A 22,580-nucleotide genomic window follows, 5' to 3' on the forward strand; every position below is an offset into this window, starting at 1 on the left:
TACAACATGAACTGGAATAAGTATCAAAAAATACAGTTTGTTAACACCTCTTAAGTACCATTTGCAGGCCTTGCCATCTAGATTTTAAAGGCGAGTGGTTAATCACTCGCTAGCACGATGCTAGGCGAGTGATTGAATTTTCACACATTTTCATAATATACTTATTGGGATATAATCAAGTAGAGCTTCGGTTTTAAAATAGTTTTCACGATCAAATGCGCTCGAAGCGCGCAAAAATTTGTACCTTTCTCCGCTTTGAGGGGTACAAAATCGATTAAATACTGAATTTGCTGATTCGATGGCTGATTTTGGGATATTCGCAGCGAGTGATATTTAGTGTCCATGGCGAGTGGAAAATCGCTCACTAGAAATCGAGTTTGGGCAAGCTGTGGCGAGCAAGAGCGATCGCTCGCCTCAAACGGCAAGGCCTGCATTTGACACAATTTTATCCAATCAGACTAAAGTCGGCAATAATGAAATTGAGATATTGATCAAAATATGGGAAAAATAAATAATAAAATGAAAATAATAAAAAGTTTATAACCTTGCAAACATGTATGCCAGGGACTACAGAATTTTAAAATCACTATAAAGCTAAGGTTCAGAGCAAGTTACAAATGGTAATATTCAAAATCTCCAACTTTTACCTGAGTAGATCAGATTGTGTCGCATATTCAACCTAATTAGCACTCAAGCTTCTTTGGTCATTATAAGTGAGGCGCTTGTCAGGGTCGCAAATTCCACAAGAAACAAAGAATCGATTCTCCTCAAGTTAGTTTGAGCGAATCAAAATTAATTCACCTCAATTCTTACCTATACCACAAACAGGAAGTTAACTTGATTCTCTTGATTCCTAGCAGATGAGTTTGGAAGAATCAATTTTGATTCACGCAAAGTTTTTGGTATTGGACCCTGTTCTTACTATGGTATACAAGTCACACTAAACATAACATTGCCAAGCAAAATATGATAAAATACAAAATAGTAGAACCGTTGCACAACAAATCTAAGCCATTGCAGATGTTAGCATACAAGTAGGTAAGTTTTGGCAATTTTAATGTATCACTCTACAAATGCACTGACTATGGAGGGGGGGTACTAAAACATGGTTTGCTTTTCATGGTTAACAAGGAGCAAATAAAGAGAGGGTGCTAATCAGGTCAAAATATGCTAGTACTGCAACCCAGACAGTGGTAAAAGTGTCCCTACTCATCCACCGACATCTAAGATTACAGTTAAAATACTTCCCCTTCCCATCAGATTTTGATCATGATTACCCCCACCCAGCTGATCAGCTGACATCCTTCAAACACCATCATATACATTTTGGCTCAAACATACAGTAGCAACTATATTTACAACTACAAAGAGGCTGTATCACACTCCTGTCATGAAGTCCCAATCATTACGTCATCTGGATCAAAACAAACAAAGAGAAAAAAGGCAAGATTAATCTAGTGATGTAATTTAAGAGATTTCAGTTCACATGCACTACAATCATGCAACTCATATTAAAGTTGCAATATTTGGCAGAGTAATAGTACATATTATAGAGCTGAATAATCTAGGCTATTCACCCATTGCATGGTTCCGCCATGTACGTGGAGAGCCTTGATCTGGCAGCATGTATGAATGGGAATTGAACCAGTCATATAACATTTCGTAAAGTTGTGTAATTCTTCCTTTCATGTCTTGCCAGTTCGAAGCTTTCCTTGTATTATGGCGGAAATGTGCAATAGGTGAATGAAGCCATTCAACTTTGCAGAGGGTCAAGTTCAAAATTAAACTCACACCACCGGGATCCTATGGCCAAAAGGATTCAGAAAAAGTATATACCTTGACCTATCTGTGATGTACGGTTATGGAGTTATGGCAAAGAGTACCATTGGATGTCATAGGTTTAATTTTGCGGCAGGGATGAAAATAAAACTTGCTCTGATTTTGTTGAGAATGGTCTCAAATTTTCAATTTTCCCCCAGTAAAACCAAAATTAGACTTAAGAGTTGTAGTAGTTGTTATATTGTTTCTAATGGGGCATTATTTCATATTTCCTTGAACTACAACATTGTTTTTACATGAAATACCTGTAGTCTGACTTGAACAATATGGTAATATACATAAAAGCCCCCCTTCAGATGTTAATTAGGTCAAATATGATACAGTAATAATGATAGCCCAACTCTACCATAGCTTCTCTTTTTGAAATGAGTCACAAATTGTAAGTTCAACTCAACTTCAAACAGTACAAAGCAAAAAAAAAAGTGATGTAAAACAAATAACTTGTATGAAATAATCGGATCCAAAGAATCAACATATCTGTATTTCACTTCATCTAAATGGCTTGCACTCTTTAGCAAATTTGACAATATCAGTATGTTTGCAACCGATCTGGGGTAAATTCTGTGGATCAAATTAAGTTACTTTACACCATTGAACCATGCATGCAAAAAAGGAGACGGGAAGATATCAAAAGATAACACAGTGTGATCAAGCAGAATTTGTGATATATGTTGAGCCAAAAAAATAGTGTATTCCTTCCTCAAAAGCAATGTTGCAATGTTTATCCATGTGGTGCTGTACAGCTGATAATAGCTAAGAAAGATTCGGGTATTTCTGGTGAATAAAAGCATTTTTGGTGCATAGAAGTTTCTTGTTTCAACCTACTTATATTACTTTGATAGGTAACAAACCAAAAGATCAGTGACATCCTATAAACAGAAGTCCTTTCGTTAGGAGGCTACTGGCTGACCCCCTCCCTCCTACTAACGCAAGTTTGAAATGTTGGACATTCCAACCCGAAAGATCAACTATGACTGATACTTTAATTAATTATTTACAAACGTAATTAGACATCTTGACCCCCCTCAATGAAAGAACTTTTTGTTTATAGAACGTCATAACCTTTTGCTTTGTTCCCTTAAGCAATGCAACAACAACACAATATGAACGAGATCATAGCATCAATACTTCCTAGTTATTTTTGACGTGCTTGATCACACCACTCAAACCCAAGTTTAAAATAAACCACCCAAAACACCAAGATGGGGATGCATACTTGTTTTCTATTTTTGAGCTCAGACAGGGGTATACAACATTGAAACCAAAAGTTGACTATTTTCCTTACCGAACATTTGAGCATGTATTATCCCTGATGTGTTATTTGGGGTATATGTAGAAGTAAGTTTCCCCCACCCTAGTCAGGGAAATATTAATCTAATAAAATAAATTCTTCCTTGGGAGGTTAGGTCTTGCTTTCATTGACAAGAGTTTTGAATCCCCCCCCCCTTTTTTTCATTCTTCCTTTAATTTTTAAACCTGTGTATATTTCCATACCCCAAAAGTACCACATTATCAAGCATATATGCCCCTGTTTGAGCTGTATGGGTTATTCTATATAGTTGAAAACCATACACCCCTATGAAAGACATGCCCTAATATTTCACAAAGGGAGTGTGAATTTCAACTGGGGTTACCTGAATGGGTTACTCCATTTGAAATCTACTCCCACTGCATGAGATATAATGGTCATATCTTCCATAGGGGGTGTATGGATTTCAACTGGAATAGCCTTGTGTGTTAACAGTGACAAGGTAAGATCCATCTCCACAAAATCTACTTTTTCTAAACAACATGCAACTACATTCTTATTTACTATGTTTTCGATTATCAGATTAAACCAACACCTTCAAGTTAAGCTACCCTACACAGGTAAATACCACAAGTATTTTCTATCCATGATCATAATCAAGACTCTGAACAGCAGAACCTGACTCGTATACCATCATGTAAGAGAATCATCACGCTGGACCTTAACATTGAGGTAGTCCAAGTTTGTTATTGTTCACTCTGTTTCCTACTTAAAAAATAGGGGTCGTAGAGATAAATAAAAGTTCACCATTCGACGGTGGATGCCTTAATTACTAATGGATCTACCAACTTGCTAACAAAATAACTAATTACAAATAGTACACTTTCGTTTTTCACGCTATTCTAGCAACGCATCAGAAGGCTTTTGCAAAGCGTACAAGATATTTAGAGCATGCGTATATGAAAGGGGTACAAACACTTAGCATGCACTTGGGTAGAACCTTTTTTTGAGGTGACTATGCAAAGGGTCAATTGGTTGGCAGTCCCATTGTGGAATGCACCATAAATTACATTTATTTTAAATGAGGCTAACTTCCAAAACATTTGCCTAATTCATTTTTGGGAGCAATGTTACCACATTTCTTTTTTTAATTTGAGAAATCAAGTAAAATATATTTTCAAGCAAAAAATTAATGAAAACAATTTTCAAAAGATTTTTTTCCGATATACATTTTGTTCACAAGCAATAAATCCTATGAAAATCAATGTATAATTTTTGTTAAACTTATTAATTTCATAACAACACTATTCTGCACTGATTTGACAATAATGTAATTAGAGGGCTCTGTTACCATAAATCCCGACTCTACCAAAAAACAAAACAATCACATTTCATTTTGGTTTTTAGGCCACCTACTGGAAACAAACTTGTCATTTCATGATTTGTTTATAGTTTGTTTGGCTTAATAATTTTGGCAAAAATAGACTCATAATATTGTGTATTGATATAAAATAGCGTAAACAGACTTGGACGCAGCTCTTAAGCTAGTTGTGTGACTAGTGCTCGCTTATGTGTATTTACACAAGAGCAAGTTGGAACTTTGTTGAAGCACACAGTAACAAACCTAACAACTTTCGCCAATTATAAGCCAAACAAACTACAGTGGAAACTCGTTAACACAAAATCTGTTAACACAAATTTCCTGATAACACAAAATGCTTTTCAAGTCCCAAGCATATAATTATTTCATATATACATCAATAAGACTTGATAACACAAAATTATCAAAATCTAAAAAACTAAAATCTGAAACCCTGACAATTTTGTGTTAACAAGGTTCCACTGTGTATGTTTTCTAAACCAAAGAAAGAAAAATAAAATACCTCTATTATCATGATTATAATCAAAAGCTGTCAGCCTATAACGTAAAACAAAGTGGAGAAATAAAAAGTATATAAACAATAATAATTGTAACTTATCTGTGAAAGCCAAACATAAAATCAAAAAGGCAACTTAACAGTGTCAACAGCAAAACAACAGCTAACTCCAAACAAACAAACATGCATATAGTTTAGGAACAGCAAGCATCTTTTAAAGCTGGATAATGGCGCATAGAGGTTATCCACTTCACTCATGTGTGACTTCTAACAAAAGGCGCTGATTCCCCTAGTATTCCTCATTCAAACCAATTCAATGCACGACCTCAGAGTTACCTGCATGACTTTGGCGGGCTATTTTGAAACAGTCATGGTTGCACACGCAGGTACTTCTTTTGAAAGTCCTAAACAAGGTATAGCTGTCGCTGATAGGATATGCAGCTTATAGAACATGGATACCCTCTATATGGGTTGAATAAACCTACTCTTATCAATCTCAGCTTTAAGGCCATAACATGTAATATCACACCATTGCACAATTCTGATAGGTTATAAAAACAAAAGGTGCATGCATGTTTTAATGCATTAAAAGGAATTTTATTCAATCAAAACATAAAATCAGATTAAAGGAGTATTTTGTGATCCTATCATCTTGTTATGGCATTTTTCAATAGATATCCACGAAAAAAGCTTATTCCAAACATTTCAGCTGATTCTAATTTTGCATTTGTGAGTTATGCATGATTATGTGTACTACACTGTTCCATAGGCACTGTGTTGTAATTTCATTCTGGTGTACCAGGAGTTCAGAATGTAATTCAAATTTTACAATATTTTTGCTAAATGTTATTCATCTCCAAGAAATTTTTTTGGAGAAAAGTGGGGGATGAGGCTGTGGATCGCAAAATGCCTCTTTAAGTGTAAATGTGGTTCTACTCAAAAAAGTTTGATGACATTTCTTCCCCCACCTTTTGACTCTTGATTCAATTAATTCAATTGGATTGATTTCAAATAATAGATGGAACTTCACATTAAAAAAGCATAAGATTATTCAAGATATTATTCAAATGCACAGATTTGGGTCACACAGATCACTACTTTTTGGAAAAACCAAGGTAAAACTAGCACCCATCCAATGACTTCAACACCATGAATGTACAGTACATGATGCATATTGAGGAGATAGATAGATTTGTTTTTGTATTTGTGCAGACCTACCATAAACATGAGCAAATCAAAAATAATGAAAGCACAAAGCTATAGTGGCAGCATATGTCAAAACTGATGTCTAATGTGTCTGAAATCATTATAAGGCCACATGAAATGTATTTGTTGGTTTTTGTCTGGAGGGTTTTCATGAATTGACAAGGGCAGAAGTATATTTTTTTGTAATGCAAAATTGGCATTGCTTGCAGTTGTAATCCTTTTTTGATGCATTGTTGGAAAATGATGAGGGGCTTTATATTTGAAATTTCTGAATGGTAGAATACAACAAAAACTTCTTTAATGTGATTCTTATTGCTTAATTAACTTTTTTATCATCATAATAAATACAGCAGCTTTATTAAATTGAAAGTTGCAGTTGTAAAAATTGAAAAAAAATGATGCAGGCGGGACGAGAACCAACAAAATAATTTTATACAGCCTAATAAGAATGTGTTCAAAGCAGCAACAAGGAATGTGCATTGTTCATATAGCGTAAAAATGGTTTTGGCTTTTACCAGATATCCAAAGTGGTAACTGCATTGCTTTTACTGAAACTCTCCTGCAATAATTCAATATGAAAAAGAATTCAATTATGTATGTGCATGTAGATGTGTGTGGTACATGTGGGGGGTGGGGTGTGTGTGTGTGTGGGGGGGTGTAAAATATAGGTGTATGCAGAAGTATGTTTGTCTTTTATTAGTTATAAAATGGTGTAAAATTTAAACACCATAAAATTCAGGGTAGTACTGGGTATTCAACATTCAAAAATAACAAAACTAATGTAAGCACTCAAAATTATCGTCGCTGGGTGGGAAAAAGGTCAAATGAAAAATCTCATTAAGTAAAAAGTGGGCCCAATTACAAAACCTCATAATTATGTAACAGTTTTGCCATTTCGTGTTAGATGCAAAAAATAGTTTAAAATTAACAGGATTTACATAGAACATGGTGTTGCTCTTTTGGTTATTTACAGACACTTATGCACTTAACAGTTAAAAGGGAAGCACCAGAAGGTGTGTTGGGACATTTTGTTCAAGTTGACACAAAAATAGAATTTGAGCAAAATTGCACATATGAGGTTTTGTAATTGGGGCTCATATTTTACATATAAGGTTTTGCATTTGACCTTTGGAATTACATACAAGGTTTTTCCCGACCAGCAACGTTATGCAACACGGAAATACAACAGGTCTATGGTATTTCAGCCAGAAAAACAACATACCTGTGTGCGCAATTAAGATTGCTAGAAAAGAGAACAATACAGTATGAGAAATTAGAATTGTCTCTTGCACTCGTTTAACCACCCCAGAGACACAAAAACACACACACACTTAACCACCCGCAAACGTAGACAGTGAGTTTATACGTCTTACCACAGACTATACAGTTTTGTCCCAGCTTGGACTGAACCAAAAGTTAATTCTGCTGTGGTACGAGCCACGGTAGTCAACAGTCCCCATTCTACGCACCAATGACCAATGGGTCAACTGAAGTTGTTGTCATGACTGTTGATCAGCCAATCAGCGTGATTGTGTATCACTTCTACGGTCACGCTCATATACACTTGATGCAGAGTACACTCCACGGAAGAATTCAAGAATTTACTTTACACCCCAAACCACAGACATTGTCTATGTGTTTTTATGCTATTTGCCATCTATCGACACTGACCAGCAAGCTTGGCCGTCCCCTGTTCCTGTGTGTCCCAGTTACACAGCATTTTCTATTGTATACCCACTGTCCACGTTTGATGGTGTTCACAAAAATCACACTCGACACATACACAGATATTACAATTGATTTTACATCTTCAGAAATAACATTGAAAAGTGCCAAGGAGTAATGCACCCTTCAACTTCAAATACATCCCCTATGGAAGAAATGACCTTAATTGCCAACACAGGGCTGTATATTTCAAATGGCGTCACCAGTTCAGGTAGTCTCACTTGACATTCACACTCCCTGTGTGGAAGATTAAGATCATGTCGTTCACAGTGGGTGTGTGGATTTCAACTTCAATAGCTCAATGCTGAGGGTCGTGGGTGAACAAAGCTATGCCTCCTTCATGTGTATACAGCACATTATAAGATATTTCACATAGCTCTTACATTCATGCGATGCATTATTCAAAAGCCATTATGTACAATTTCTGCCAAATTTTAAGTTATTTTTTTATTAGCACCAACTGCCAGGAAAGATTATCTGGTCATTTCATGCCAAAATAATAAGCTAAATGAATAAAAAAACACCTATCTTGGTGTTCTATGGGGAATTTAATGTCTTAATTTAAATTAATTTAAAATTGCTCTGTTACCCTACAAACACAATGAATGTGGCCGATTCCAATTAGGTGTAAGTTGGGACATGCGTAAACATAATTACAAATGTGTGCCAACAAGATTGGGTTTGAAAAAAATTATTTAACCAAATTAATTTTCAAAGATCATACATTATGGCAATAAATTGGTTTTAATTCACCCATTGCACGGTGCCGCCATATGCGAGGAAAGCTTCGATCTGGCAGAATGCATGAATGGGAATTGAACCAGTCATATAACATTGCGTAAAGTTAAGTAATACTTCCTTTCATGTCTATTGCCAGTTCGAGGCTCTCCTCGCATATGGCGGAACCGTGCAATAGGCGAATAATTCGACATGAAGTTAGTCTTACATTTGACAATGATCCTGCCAGTACAAAATCAATTATTGCCTTTTATCTTATACCGTAAAAACTCAATAGTTAGCATTATGTGTTTACTATCAAGCGCTTTTGAAATCATGAAATTGTATCCAAGTCTGGCACTTTACCAACTGAGCTAATGGGATTGACTTGAGACACAAATTTGCAGGTTTACTTGTTCGTATGCAACTATGTGTATCAATGATTTGCTCAAAACCCTTTACACTCTTGTGGATGGGGCACTTCATGTTTGCATGTTTTAAAAGCACCCACTCGATAGTAAGCACATATGCTAACTATCAAGTTTTTACGGTAATAAGATTGAAAGGTTATTGTAAGCACCCATCTTCTTGATTAGCTACTGACCTCAGCTGGCATGTGTTTGATCCGGTAATTGAGTAATGCTTGTGTTAATGCGTTGGACACCTGTAGTGCCATGGAGGCATCCTCTTCATTCTTTACCATGGACTGCGACTAAAAATTGCAGAGAGGATAAGAACAATACTACCAGTTAAGGTGTAAGGTTTCTGAAGTAATGATATGCTATAGAATATGCCACTTGTTTGCGCAAATGGGCAAAATCGTTGTGCCGAAAAATGACAAACAGTTACCCTTTTCCCATTACTCTCATAGTGTGAAGTACCAAACAGCTAAGGTGTTAGCTGTTAGGTCAGTATGTTAGGTGTTATTTCTGTTGGTGGCCCATCTGCATGCAGCCCTCGAATTAAGGATCTGAAGGGGCACAGCAACTTTTTAGGGCAAGTTGATAATTGCCTTGGATTTTCACTGAAAAGGTAAGGCAGCACGGCAGTTTGTAATATTTCAAGAGGGCATCATGGCAACTGTTGAAAATTTGAGAAGGGCACCAAGGCAATATCTCAAAAGTGAAGAAAACACACACAAACATAGATAGATGATATTATAATGGAAGGGGCAGGGCTGGGGCACCGACGGCAACTTCATTAGAGGGCACGGCAGGTGACTGCCTTGGGTAAAGGACATATTTTGAGGGCATTACGGCAGCGGGGATGGGCACCCACGGCAAAATGCCATGGGTGCTGTGGGTTAATTCGAGGGCTGGGCCCATGTTGATATTTGCTAAATAAGCTGTATTTTTGCCTGTAAAGGTTCAAACTAGTGACATTTCCTGTCTGCTATCTTAGTGAAACAATCTGGTTCCTAAAGTCTAACTGCATAACAATACTTGCCAATTCTGTCAGTAATTAATTGCCTGTGTATCACATGAGCTGCAATGGCTTTTGGAACTTTCCAATTCTGTGAGCAAGTTCTTGACCATGTTCATGTTTCAGAGGGCTGTGCTTTCAGTACTAATTTTTTGAGTAGTTACCAATTCTGTGCGCAAGTTCTTGACCGTGTTTGTGTTTCAGGGGGCTGAACTTTCAAACTGATTTTTTGAGCACTTACCAATTCTGTGAGCAAGTTCTTGATGGTTTTTGTGTATCAAAGGGCCTCGCTTTCAGTACTGATTTTTTGAACACTTACCAATTCTGTGAGTAAGTTCTTGACCGTGTTTGTGTTTCAGAGGGCTGAGCTTTCATACTGATTTTTTGAGTACTTACCAATTTTGTGAGCAAGTTCTTGACTGTGTTTGTGTATCAGAGGGCTGAACTTTGATACTGATTTTTTAAGTACTTACCAATTCTGTGCGCAAGTTATTGCCTGTGTATCACAGGAGATGAAATGGCTTTTTGAATACTTACCAATTCTGTGAGTAAGTTCTTGACTGTGTTTGTATCCAGGCTTGGAATTGCAGGTGCCGCACTTGCTTTCTCTGGTATCACTTTGCCATCAGGCTACAACAAGAAAAAAGATTGGTAAATTAAATTAAATTCAATCATAAGACCACCCTGGGAATACACCAATTTAAACTAAAAATTAATTGGTTATTTAACCCGGTGCTCTATCTGCAACCAATGAACACGAACAGGAAACAGGGTATCCTTCTTAACCTAGCTTGAACAATGTTCATGTTAGTTAACCAGTTAATAATACTAAGAATTTCATGGGGTTTTTCTCAAAATGCTTATGTTAAGGATAAATTGATAAGCCTTTTCTTAATAGTGAGCCCATAACTTCACCCTTTGAGTTCAGGTAGATAGGTCTTCCTCTATCCATACCCATCATACTAGCAGTAGCAATGAGTGACAGAGAACTTGCTAGTGATCAAACTGCAGAATCGCTTGTACAATGTTACCGGCATGTTGCATACAGATGTTGAGTAGAGTTGGGCGACTAAGTCGCCAATAGTCGTTAGTCGCGACTATTACTGGTAGTCGCGACTACGACTATTATTGAAAACCAAAAGTCGTCAAATGGAACTATATTTAAATGTTACAAAATCATGTTAAAAGCGCCAGATATCTGCACTAAAACCAACCAAATACTTACATATAAACTGTGAAAATGTGATAAAAACATTAGTCATTGTCTTACCAATAGTAACACTATACAAACAATAATCATAAAGTCTATAAATCATCATTAGATTGGTCTTGTTGACTTTTTATTGTAAATTTGCACCAAACTTTCACTCGATTTTTTGGTCCAATTCTAACCACAGATAGTCGCGACTATAGTCGTAGTCGTGACTATTTGCTGCCGACTAGTCGACTAGGAAAAAAGTGATAGTCGCCCAACTCTAATGTTGAGGGCCCTCCAAGAATCAAGGGGTCCTCAATTATTTAGAGTCCTATCATCCTAGGATGTAGACATCAAAAATATTATTAAGAAAATACACTCAGTCAGGGTCTTAGCTAGAAATTCAGGTTTGCCCATTATTTGAATAAAATTGCCTGTCCTAATTTAACCTTTCAAACATTTACTAGACTTCTACAGCCCATTGGGTGTTCAAAGAGTTCAAATATGTGTTGCTACATGCTTGTTTTGCAAATCTGGTCTGCTAAAAAGGTCAATTGACTTTCTAAACACCTACAATTATAATGTAGCATCTGTCAAAGGCATTAATTTTGTCCATCCCTGGAGCAAACTCCCTGTCTAAAATGACGGCCAGACGGGTGGCTAGCTAAGACACTGCGCTCATTGCAGCTACTTAGTATGATATGGGTATCAGGGCTACTTTGCAAAACATTTTTACTATGGTGATGCGCAACAAAACTAACGTCAACAGCTGACCGACTAAACGGAAAGATTTTATTATTTTTCTATGTACGTGAAAAAAGCCTTTTAAGAAACATGTTAGTAGTTTATGAATGAAGCAGACAAGAAATGATCAAAGCTGTACCTTGACGATCTTGATAACCTTGCCATTTTCCTGTTGTAGCAAAAAGAGAAAAAACACCAAAACATGGTTTGGTGTCTTTCATGCACAAAACTACCAATACACCGTAAAAAATCGTTAGTTAGCATATGTGCTTACTATCAAGCTCTTTTAAAACATGCAAACATGAAGTGCCCCATCCACAAAAGTGTAAAGGGTTTTGAGGAAATCATCGATACACATAGTTATATACGAACAAGTAAACCTGCAAATTTGTGTCTCAACCCATTAGCTCAGTTGGTAAAGAGCCAGACTTTGGTACAATTTCATGTTTTCAAAAGCACTCGATAGTAAGCACATATGCTAACTATCAAGTTTTTATGGTATTGAACAATTATATATTAAACTCATAAAATCTAAAACTGAACCACCAAATGCAGGAATTTGCTATGGAATGACATATTCCAGTTGAAATTCATAACCCTCTACGGAAGAAATTACCTTAATCTCCCACACAGGGAGTGTGAATTTAAAATCACACATTCAGGTAGTCCTACTTGAAATTCACACTCCGTGTGTGGAAGATTTACGGTCATGTCTTCCATAGGGGTGTATGGATTTCAACTTGACTAGCAGTGGTCAACCTCAACATGACCATAGTGTCTTTCTAAATTACATATATTATAAGTGCCTCACACCAAATAGTAAATCAAGAATATTTGAGGTTAAATGTATATTATGTATTTCTAGTAAAAAAGGCAGTCCTTGCAGTTAAATGCAACACTATTCTCACTTTTAACTTGTCTCATATACCTACCCCGATGGTGGATACATTTCCATCACGAGGGTTGATTCGTTTCTTGAAACGTCTTTCGCATTCTCTTATGATGAAAGCATCGCTACATCGCAAGCGTAGATCTTCCTCTGTGTCCTCACTCAATGGTTTGGATGCTTTGCTGCTACTTTTCCCAACGGCATCACGCAAGTACTCATCCAAGCTGGAAAACAGTGAATTAGTACATTTTTTAATAATAGGCATATTATGTCCCGCTGAATTTCTTTAGTTTGTAGCAATTTCGGTTTATATTGACAACAAAAAGTTGTTGTCAATATCTCCACTAATGACCAGGGACAGGCGATTTGCGCGGAAATTTTTTTCCGCGCAATTGGCTATTATTTTCCTATGGGCAGGGATACATGATTTGCACTGAAAAAAAGTTTCGTGCAATTTGCTATTTTTTTCCGCGCAAATCGCCTGTCCCACCTAATGACCCTAGGTTTAGTTTGGGCTGTTATGATTCTTGCATGAATCCTTTGCCAGTTTCATTAGGATTATAAATTATGCTGACTCTATAGTATACCAAATTGTGCAGGTAGTTGCCACTCTCATTAATGTCTGGTGATAGTTGACATGTGCTATTCCATTTCAAATCCACACTCCCCCTGTGGAAGATTTTGGAAATACCTTCCACAGGGGGAGTATGAATTTCAAATGGAATGAACACATTTGCAGCTCCATTTGAAATTCACCCTCTCTCTGTGGAAGATTCAGGTTTGAATCTCTCTCAAAAGGTGTATGAAATTCAAATGAAGGTGCTAATGTGTTCATTCCATTTGCAATTCATACTCTCCCTGTGGAAGGTATTTCCCAAATCTTCTACAGGGGTAGTATAGATTTTAAATGGAATCGCCCAATCTATTATGTTTTCAAAAGGTTAAAATTCATAATTAATTATATGTAACAAGCACCAAAACCTGTCCTACATACTCTACCAAGCTAACATTACTGAAAATGGATTTTAAAGCAATTCACAAATATGGCAGGTCACAGGGTGCACAGTGCCTAAATATTAAAAACTTGATCGAAGTTTTGCCACAAGTTTAAAAAATAACGGTTAGTTCATAAAAAAGAAGTGAAATTTAGCAAAACGCGACAAGGTTTATTTGCCCGTAAAAGAGCTCTATTGTTCCGCTATTGTATCCGCTATTGTATCCACTATTGTATTCTATTCATAAAAGCTACTGCAGGAATCGCGGCAATCCCTGATATTGCTGATGTCTACACGCCCGGCGTTTCGCATTTATTAACAATCAAAATTATCCCATACTCTTACATTTACAGTCTTATTCTCACCTTTTATATAATATTCAGAAATTGCAATTAGGAAAACTACTAACTTTTCAAGTGAAAATATATATTCCATCGAAAATATATCAGACTTAATTGTATACATAGAAATCTATTATACCCAACCCATAAGTGCCCAATGCACCCAAATATCCCCTCTATGACTTGTTCACAAGTTGATGCTTTACAAATTACCCTCACTTGACCAAACACGCATAATACATGATCGAAACACCCAGCAGAGTTTTACATAAGATTATGTGGCTTGTCTTAACGATTCAAAAGATGCCACTTTCTTACCCACTGACACTAGTTAATTTGCATGGCAGAAATCTATAGTGTGGACACTCTTCAGTCGCAAACCAACAAAATTCGTGCTATTTTGACGTTCTTGCAAAAGAAATCTCGTGAATCGAGTGCCCTCTCAACAATATCCCTAGATGTTTGCCAATAATGACACACTCTAGAAACGCCAACATAAATCACCCAACAGCTTCATTTTAAGAATTATTTCAGTATCCAAATCAATGGAACAGAAAGAGTATGGTCTACACATTCCAGGAAAATGTTTTATTTGTTTCTTCCGCCATTCTATATTTCCCTAAAATTATCACATTTTTTCTCCAAAATCCTATGTAAATGATTCTCCACGCTACGCAGAAATTATGTGCGATAAATCATACAAATTTGCCACAATTTTACATCACTTTAGACAGTATTGCAATATCTTGATGATTTTTAGGCATTTTGAACGGCAACTTGAGTATTTTCAGAAATCAAATATCGCGCCAAGGGGATGACACTCTTATTCACGCATTCATTTACAACGCAAACTTGTATCGAATCCCGGTGGTTTTGCGACCAATGAAATATCCGCACCCCTGGATTTATTAATCCCTGGTATGAATTATGTATTAGATTTGTCAAGGCAATAACCACGATCCGTTTTGTAATAATATAAAAGCACTTGCAATAGAATCCCGCTGAGTTCAATGAACTGCGCCCTGAAACCGATGGAGAAGTGCCCCATAAAGAAGCTATCCCATTGACCTCTATTAACAGGTCAGTGAGCTCTCCATACACAAATGAACAAGTACAATAGGACAAGGCCAGCACCTATTACCTGCTTAGTAACATGTTATTTTGAAGTCTTGAAGATTAGTAATCGTCTGTGCATATGAACTGCGCATTTATGATGCAAAATATTAGTTCTATATAATATAAAATTACAAATACTGGTATTATGATATACAAAACGACTAATAAAATCATGTCATCATGGCGTCATGTCAAAGGTTCATTATATCCCGTATGTTTGTCTAAATTCATATATATATTTGAAAACAATTTCTACACCAATTTAATATGTACTCAGGTGGAACCTTGCTTTTTTTAATTTTCATTTCTTTTTATGTAACAAATTCAGGTTTTTCCATTACTGGCGGGGCCGCCGGGCAATACAAATTTAATGCTAACATTGAATGAGCGAGAATCAAGAATGGGCGTTTCTAGTACATACAGCGTCTGACTCTACCTGAGGACCTAGCCTAAGTCCCATGGGCTCCAAGAGTGGCTCTCCATACACACATGAACAAATACAATGACGGGTCGCCATTGCTCTCCATACACAAATGATCAAATACAATGGCGAGTCCGACTGCCATGCAAATGAGCCAAATGAGCAGACCCTCTCAAGGGTCTGCTCTGTGATACCACACTGATCATGCTGATCTTTATGTTATTACAGCGAGGCCCACATACAATGTTCAACACAAAGTGAACGATGTTATAACTTGGAGGGCTAACAAACCAACACCGCCAAATTCGACTGGCGTGTGTACAACGTGGGATGCTATGAGGAAATTGAATACTCGTTGTCTGATCATGCATGTGTGTTTATGGTTCGGATAGCGGTTACTTAGCAACTCTCGTTCCGCTTTGGGTTTATTGAATACACTCTATATAAAGTCATCAATATGTCGTTTCCAGTCCTTGGCTGAACTATTGGGTTCAGCTATTAATTTTTTTAATAATTCTGTTACCCCATAGCATTAAAAAACCAGTATTTTGATAATTAAAATAGCTGGATGCGGTATGCAGCTGACTGGGGTGGTTACGGGTCGTTAAAACCACTAGAACCACAAACCATGAAATATGGATATCCAACTAGTACGCCCTGCAGGGCTACAAAGCTCCATTAACCGCGAAATATGGATATCCAACTAGTTTGCCCTTGAAACTACAAAGAACCGCTAACCGCGAAATATGGATATCCAACTAGTTTGCCCTCGGAGCTTCAAAACACCACTCACCCGAAATATGGATATCCAACTAGTTTGCCCTTGAAAGGGCTACAAAGCACCATTAACTGCGAAATATGGATATCCAACTAGTTCACCTCGCATGGCTACAAAGAACCACTTAGCGCACTTTTTACCTCAAAAAAGAATTAATATCTACCAAAAAGCGTTTCCAAACGTAAAAAGCGGCCAAAGTTTAAAAAATCTTTCCTTTGTTGCTTTTCACCTTTTTTTAAACTTGGTCCCATTTATGAAAGTTTTAAAGACCCATACGAAGTCATCTATAGGCTACTTGTTGGTTTTCTTAGTTGTCAATGTTTATTTTGTAGAGCAAATGAATTAATGTTAAATGCGTAATTGAAGTTTTTTCCAGTATAGGCGTTATAATGTATTTTGTAGCAAATACTCACTTTGTTAAATTCTTCATCGTCATGTGCGATTCTCGCCTTATGTACAGATGTAGGGCCTATATGTAGCAGGTTGACACACAGTCAATTTGCTAAGTATATATAATACTCTACTACTCTTTATGATCACGCAATATAATAAAACATAAACCTTGAAATGTTTTTGATAATACAAACGGTAGCCTACGTCATATTGCACCGCTTTCGAACAGTCTTAAACCTATAAGAGTACATTGTTGCATGTAAAAATTAGGACTCATTCTTCATGATAATACTACTTTACTAAATGGGACCAAGTTTTAAAAAGGGTGAAAAGCCACACAGGAAAGATTTTTTAAACTTTGGCCGCTTTTTACGTTTTGAAACGTTTTTTGGTAGATATAGTAAGTTACAAAATACAGTGACACAATCATTGCTACAGGTCTTTAAACTAATTGATATCATGTGCAACTTTGCAGGTAGCAACATACAGGTGAACCTTTGCAGTACTAACCTATCGCACTCCTGCAATAACGATATCGAGACTGCATCTTACACTGTGTACACCACCTGTATGCGATGGGTATATTCCACAATAGCCACAAATAACTTGAAAGACGTGTAATAAATTGTGTAGTGAAAGTGATATACTAACCCTGATTTGCCTGCAGCCTTGGCGGCACTACCCTGTGTGTGGGCAGCCCACGTAGCAGCCGACTGTGCCATCTGGTCCGTACTTGTCCCACTTGTCGACATGACTAAGCCCATCTGTGCTGCTGACATGTTAGTAGTATCATAGCCCCCTGGTGTTGACATTGCTGGTGCTGCCGCTGAGCTACTGACCCCATAGCTGCCGTACATGGATTGCTGGTCATAGCCTGAATATGGCACCTGCTGCTGCTGCCAGTTAAAGTTACCCATTACCGCAGCGGCTCCATTCTGTCCTCCCATGTTCATTCCTCCACCCATACTACCAGCTGCACCACCCATGCCTAACCCTCCAGCCATATTTGCCCCAGCACCCATACCTAATCCACCAGCCATACTTGCACTTACTCCCATTCCCACTGCACCACCCATATTTCCTCCTACAGCCATTCCCATACCAGGACCTGGGGCACCAGACATTCCTGGGACGACACCCATTCCTGCAGTGCCACCCATTCCTGCAGCCCCACCCATTCCTGGGGCGCCACTCATTCCTGGGGCACCACCCATTCCTGGGGCACCACCCATTCCTGGGGCACCACCCATTCCTGGGGGACCACCCATTCCTGGGGTGCCACCCATTCCTGGGGCGCCACCCATTCCTGGAGCACCACCCATACCTGGGGCGCCACCCATTCCTGGTCCCCCAGCCAAAGCTGCACCAGCAGGTAATCCTGTTCCTAATCCTTGAGCACCAGCCATTCCTTGGGGACCGCCTACACTAACTACTCCACCCATATCTGGTGCTCCAACCCCTCCTTCTATACCCCCTCCCATGCCTGGAACTCCTACACCCATTTCTTGAGGACCATCATCTATATCTATGCCTGGAGGACCTCCCATTCCTCTACTACGCACTTCTCTTTCAACTAATTCTCTCTCACGCATAATCAGCATATCTCTCTCACGCATTTCAAGCATATCTCTCTCACGCATTTCAAGCATTTCTCTCTCACGCTCACGCATATCAATCTCTCTCTCACGAATCACTCTCTCACGTATATCTAGACCACCTCTGTCAGGCCCACCCATACCAAGATCTCTATCATCCATGCCCATACCATCCCGCCCGCGAAACCCGCGATCCCTTCCCAAATCACGATCGCGCATTCCGGGTCCCCCAAAGTCACGATCATCTCGTCTATCAAAATCTCTGTCCATGCCCCTGTCATCTCTCATGCCAGGGCGATCAAAATCTTGCCCCCTTCTGCCACGAGGAACATCAAAATCTCTGTCATCAATTCCAGGTGGTCTCTCAAATCCACTACCTCTGTCTGGAACCAGGGGGTCCAAACCAGGGGGTCCAAAGTCAGGCTCTATATTTGAAGCGCCCCTATTTGCTGAAATAGCAACATGAAAATGTAGAAAATGACAAGTAGCGAATATGATTCTTTTTAAGTGCTAGTAAATTTATAGTACACTATGTACCAGCATAATCCCACAAGCCTCTGCATGCTTTACAGGAATTTGCTGAACACTTTGAGCAGTGGCCCAAGACAAACCACATAGACACCATAGAACTACCAAGGTTATTGATAAACCAAGCTTAGGAAAAAAAACCCTGCAGTTTCTGTTCGAAGTAGATTGATTTTTACTGATTTTTTTTGGGGGGGTTGGGGGAAGATTTCAAAATATACTGTATCTACTAAAACTTGTTCAGATCTTTTCCAGATTTATCAAGCTTTCAGTGATTTTCAGGTAAATTATCTGCTTCTAAAATTTAAAAAAAAAACACCAAAAAAAAACAACAAGCAGTTGGTTGAACCGACTGTCCCTAATTGGCAAGATAGTCTGCATACCTTTCCTCGAGTCAGTAAATTAGATATTGTTTTTTATTGTATCTCTAAATGTAATGATGAGAAGTATATAAAGTATACATTTTCAGAAAGGAAATGATGCAAGGAATCCAGCTAGCATAACAGATTCCTGCAAAAATGAACAGTTTTTGAGAAAATCTCTAAATATGAGTTTACTTTACTGACTTGAGGAAGGTAGACAGACTAAAGATAGGTTGGTTTTTTTTTGTCATATTTAAAATATATATGTATGCATCATATATCATCAGAAAATATATATATATTGAAATAAAAATTAGAAAATTGTATTTTTCATTTCATTTATTATTGTACTATCCTTTTATTTCCTACCTCTTTCAAAGGCCATTTCCATGAGATTAGGACGGCCTCGTTCACCTCGTTCACCTCCATGACCTCGTTGTCCTCGATTTCTATTATTTTTGTTCCTGTCTCTTCTATTAGACTTTGGGTTTGCACTTTGGATTTCTTTGGGTTTGATAGGAGCTGCAATGTGACAGAAATAAAATTGTAAGTTATTAGAGGTTAATAACTGCGCATCGGTTATATGTCGGGCATTGTGAAAAATCTAAACATTTCGCAGTTGGAACCAAGGAATATCCCTATATTCCGAGGTCCAAATCAAAATGTTTAAATTTTTCACAATGCCCGACATATAACCGATGCAAAGTTATTAACCTCATTCATTACCGTTACTTTCATCTCTTCACTTTACAAAATAACACACAATTTTTCTCAAAAAATAAATAATTTTTACGTTTTGCCTTTCCAAAAATCGATCAGGCTAAAACAGACGACCAATAACAAAAGTGTGAATCAAATATGGTAGCGCGCAATCCAAATACGGCGGCCAGCGCTCTCGCAATTTGTTTGACACACAACACTGCGCACGCGGAGGTTACTAAAACTTACGCTGACGGCGCGGAGGTCCACTGTTGAATATTAGTGACCGCGTTCAGCGTTTGTGTTTTGGCAAATAAATGATTGGATTGCATGTATCGCGTATATTAATGAGGTTATGAATTTATATCAATGCTTTGCATTCTAGCCATAGGCTTCTCTGCTATCTTAAAAAATGAAGTACTGTGTTGATTTTTGGATGCCATCAATGCAACGAGTATCCCCTCATCACCCAAGATATGGATGTATATCAAAAAGTCACAATATTGAGCTATGTCATTTTACCATCTAAGGGCCAAGTAAAAAATATACAATTACAAAAACTTCTACAGTGTTGCGTTTAAGAGTTTGTTGAAACCTAATATGATGTCACTCATGATAGTCATCTTTATTTAAATAAAATTCTGTCTTCCAAGAGGCCTCCATTGGTAATTTCCCTTGACAATACAATAAAATAAGTCGTAGGTATGAATGATTATGGAATCAATCTGGAGACCTATCCCTCTGTCATCTCAGAACTGTCTCTTTTGCTCCCATTTGAATTGTTATCGTTCCAATTGGTTTATTGCATAAGGTCTATAATATATAAGTATAATATCCAGTATCAAGGAAAATTGGCATTAGCATTATAGGTTAACTTACGTGGTGGCTTATTGCTCGGCAACAGTGTTGATTTCATTTCTTGTCGGCCGTTCAAGCGCTCTATAGTACGGGCAATTTCCTTAAGCTGTGTACTGACATTGCTTCTCTTCCAACCTCCGCTTTGCTCCTCTTTGCCTGACACACGATCTAAACCTTTGGCCATATCTGGAAAGTGCTTTTCTAAATTGAATTGAATAAAGAAAAAAAAACAGGAATGTAATTGCAAACATACAGCTTGATACACAAATCATTCAATTTATATAAAAGATATCCAACTTCTGATTAAAAAATGTAAGTGGTCTGATTTACACAGATGGTGTTCTGTACCTTACATTCAAGCTTTGGCCTAATAAAAAAAGTTTTGATTGGCGTAACCCGACCCTAGACTTTTTTTCTCATTTTTTTGCAAAAAAATATAAAATTTTTGTTTAAATTAAAAAAGACCTATTATTATACGCAATTTACAGCTTAAAAATAAAAATGTGTGTGTAAAAAAGCCGACCAACCAACCCTAATTTTTATTTATGTTACGCCAATTAAACAATTTTTTAGGCCTTATCAAGGCTTACATTGTAGCTCAATTAAACACAGTACTGGCTGCTTTACAACCCTAAAAATCAGGTGGGCCCTAAGGTCAAACCACAAAAAAACTCCTTATCCACTATGGATCCTCAAATTAAAACAGTTTTACTGAGTTATCCAGTCTCTTCCTTTCATCAATCCTGTTAAATAACTTTGGTCATTACTTATAATATTGATCAAAAAGGTCTTAAAGGTGCATTTGTGATCCGCAGCATCATCCCCCCACCAATTTTCTCAAAAAAGTTCAGATTTGTATACCACTGGAAACCTCTGGGTACATAATGTTTCATATACAAAAAATTCTTGCAGATTAATTCATTTTGCAAGACTATCATGAAATTTGAATTATGTTCTGGTACACCAGAATGAAATTACAACACATTGTCTGTGGAGCAGTGTAATACACATAATCATGCATAATTCACAAATGCAAAATCAAAAGAAATTTTGAAAATGAACTTTTTTGTGGATATCTACAGAAAAATGTCATAAAAGAGGATGCTATGATCATAAAATACTCCTTTAATATTGCTACCTACAAAAAAATTAACAAGGATCCATTGAGTTTCGGACCCAAGAGACAAAATGACCCATGAATGTTTTGGATTATATTGAGCCCTAGATCGTCTATTGCCTAGATACAGCCCAGCAAGGTAAAATATTACAAAACAGTTCTACCGTAAAAATTCGACATGAAATTGTACCAAAATCTGGCGCTTTACCAACTGAGCTAATGGGGTTCAGACACACATTTGCAGGTTTACTTAAGCTTGTTTGTATATAACTATGTGTATCGATGATTTGCTCAAAACTCTTTACACTTTTGTAGATGGGGCTCATCATGTTTGCATGTTTTAAAAGCGCTCGATAGTAAGCACATATGCTAACTATCAAGTTTTTACGGTAGTGCAATTAATCACCACTCACCACATATGCTACACCATGACGTGATCCAGACAGATGAGCCATGACACTGCCTGGAGACAAGCGACATTTACACATCTCGCAAACATAGTAGACGTCATCGGGGT

The 22,580-nt window shown here is 37.5% G+C and overlaps 1 protein-coding gene across 2 annotated transcripts; it reads right to left on the bottom strand.

Annotated features, from left to right (window-relative positions):
- Positions 1-723: 723 nt before the first annotated feature.
- Positions 724-21,141, bottom strand: LOC140159047 (uncharacterized). 2 transcript variants are annotated; one of them, XM_072182374.1, is made up of 8 exons: positions 20,968-21,141; positions 19,759-19,911; positions 17,559-18,951; positions 12,907-13,087; positions 10,573-10,665; positions 9,218-9,325; positions 4,972-5,006; positions 724-1,414 (listed from the first exon to the last, which is right to left on the bottom strand). In XM_072182374.1, exons 1-7 carry the CDS (start codon positions 21,128-21,130, stop codon positions 4,992-4,994), a joined length of 2,106 nt encoding a protein of 701 aa, XP_072038475.1. In that variant the 5' UTR covers positions 21,131-21,141; the 3' UTR covers positions 724-1,414; positions 4,972-4,991. The 2 variants fall into 2 exon arrangements, with proteins under 2 accessions (XP_072038475.1, XP_072038476.1); XM_072182375.1 differs by lacking the exon at positions 4,972-5,006.
- Positions 21,142-22,580: the final 1,439 nt, after the last annotated feature.

Source organism: Amphiura filiformis, chromosome 8 (assembly GCF_039555335.1).
Source record: "Amphiura filiformis chromosome 8, Afil_fr2py, whole genome shotgun sequence".
NCBI classification, from domain to species: domain Eukaryota; kingdom Metazoa; phylum Echinodermata; class Ophiuroidea; order Amphilepidida; family Amphiuridae; genus Amphiura; species Amphiura filiformis.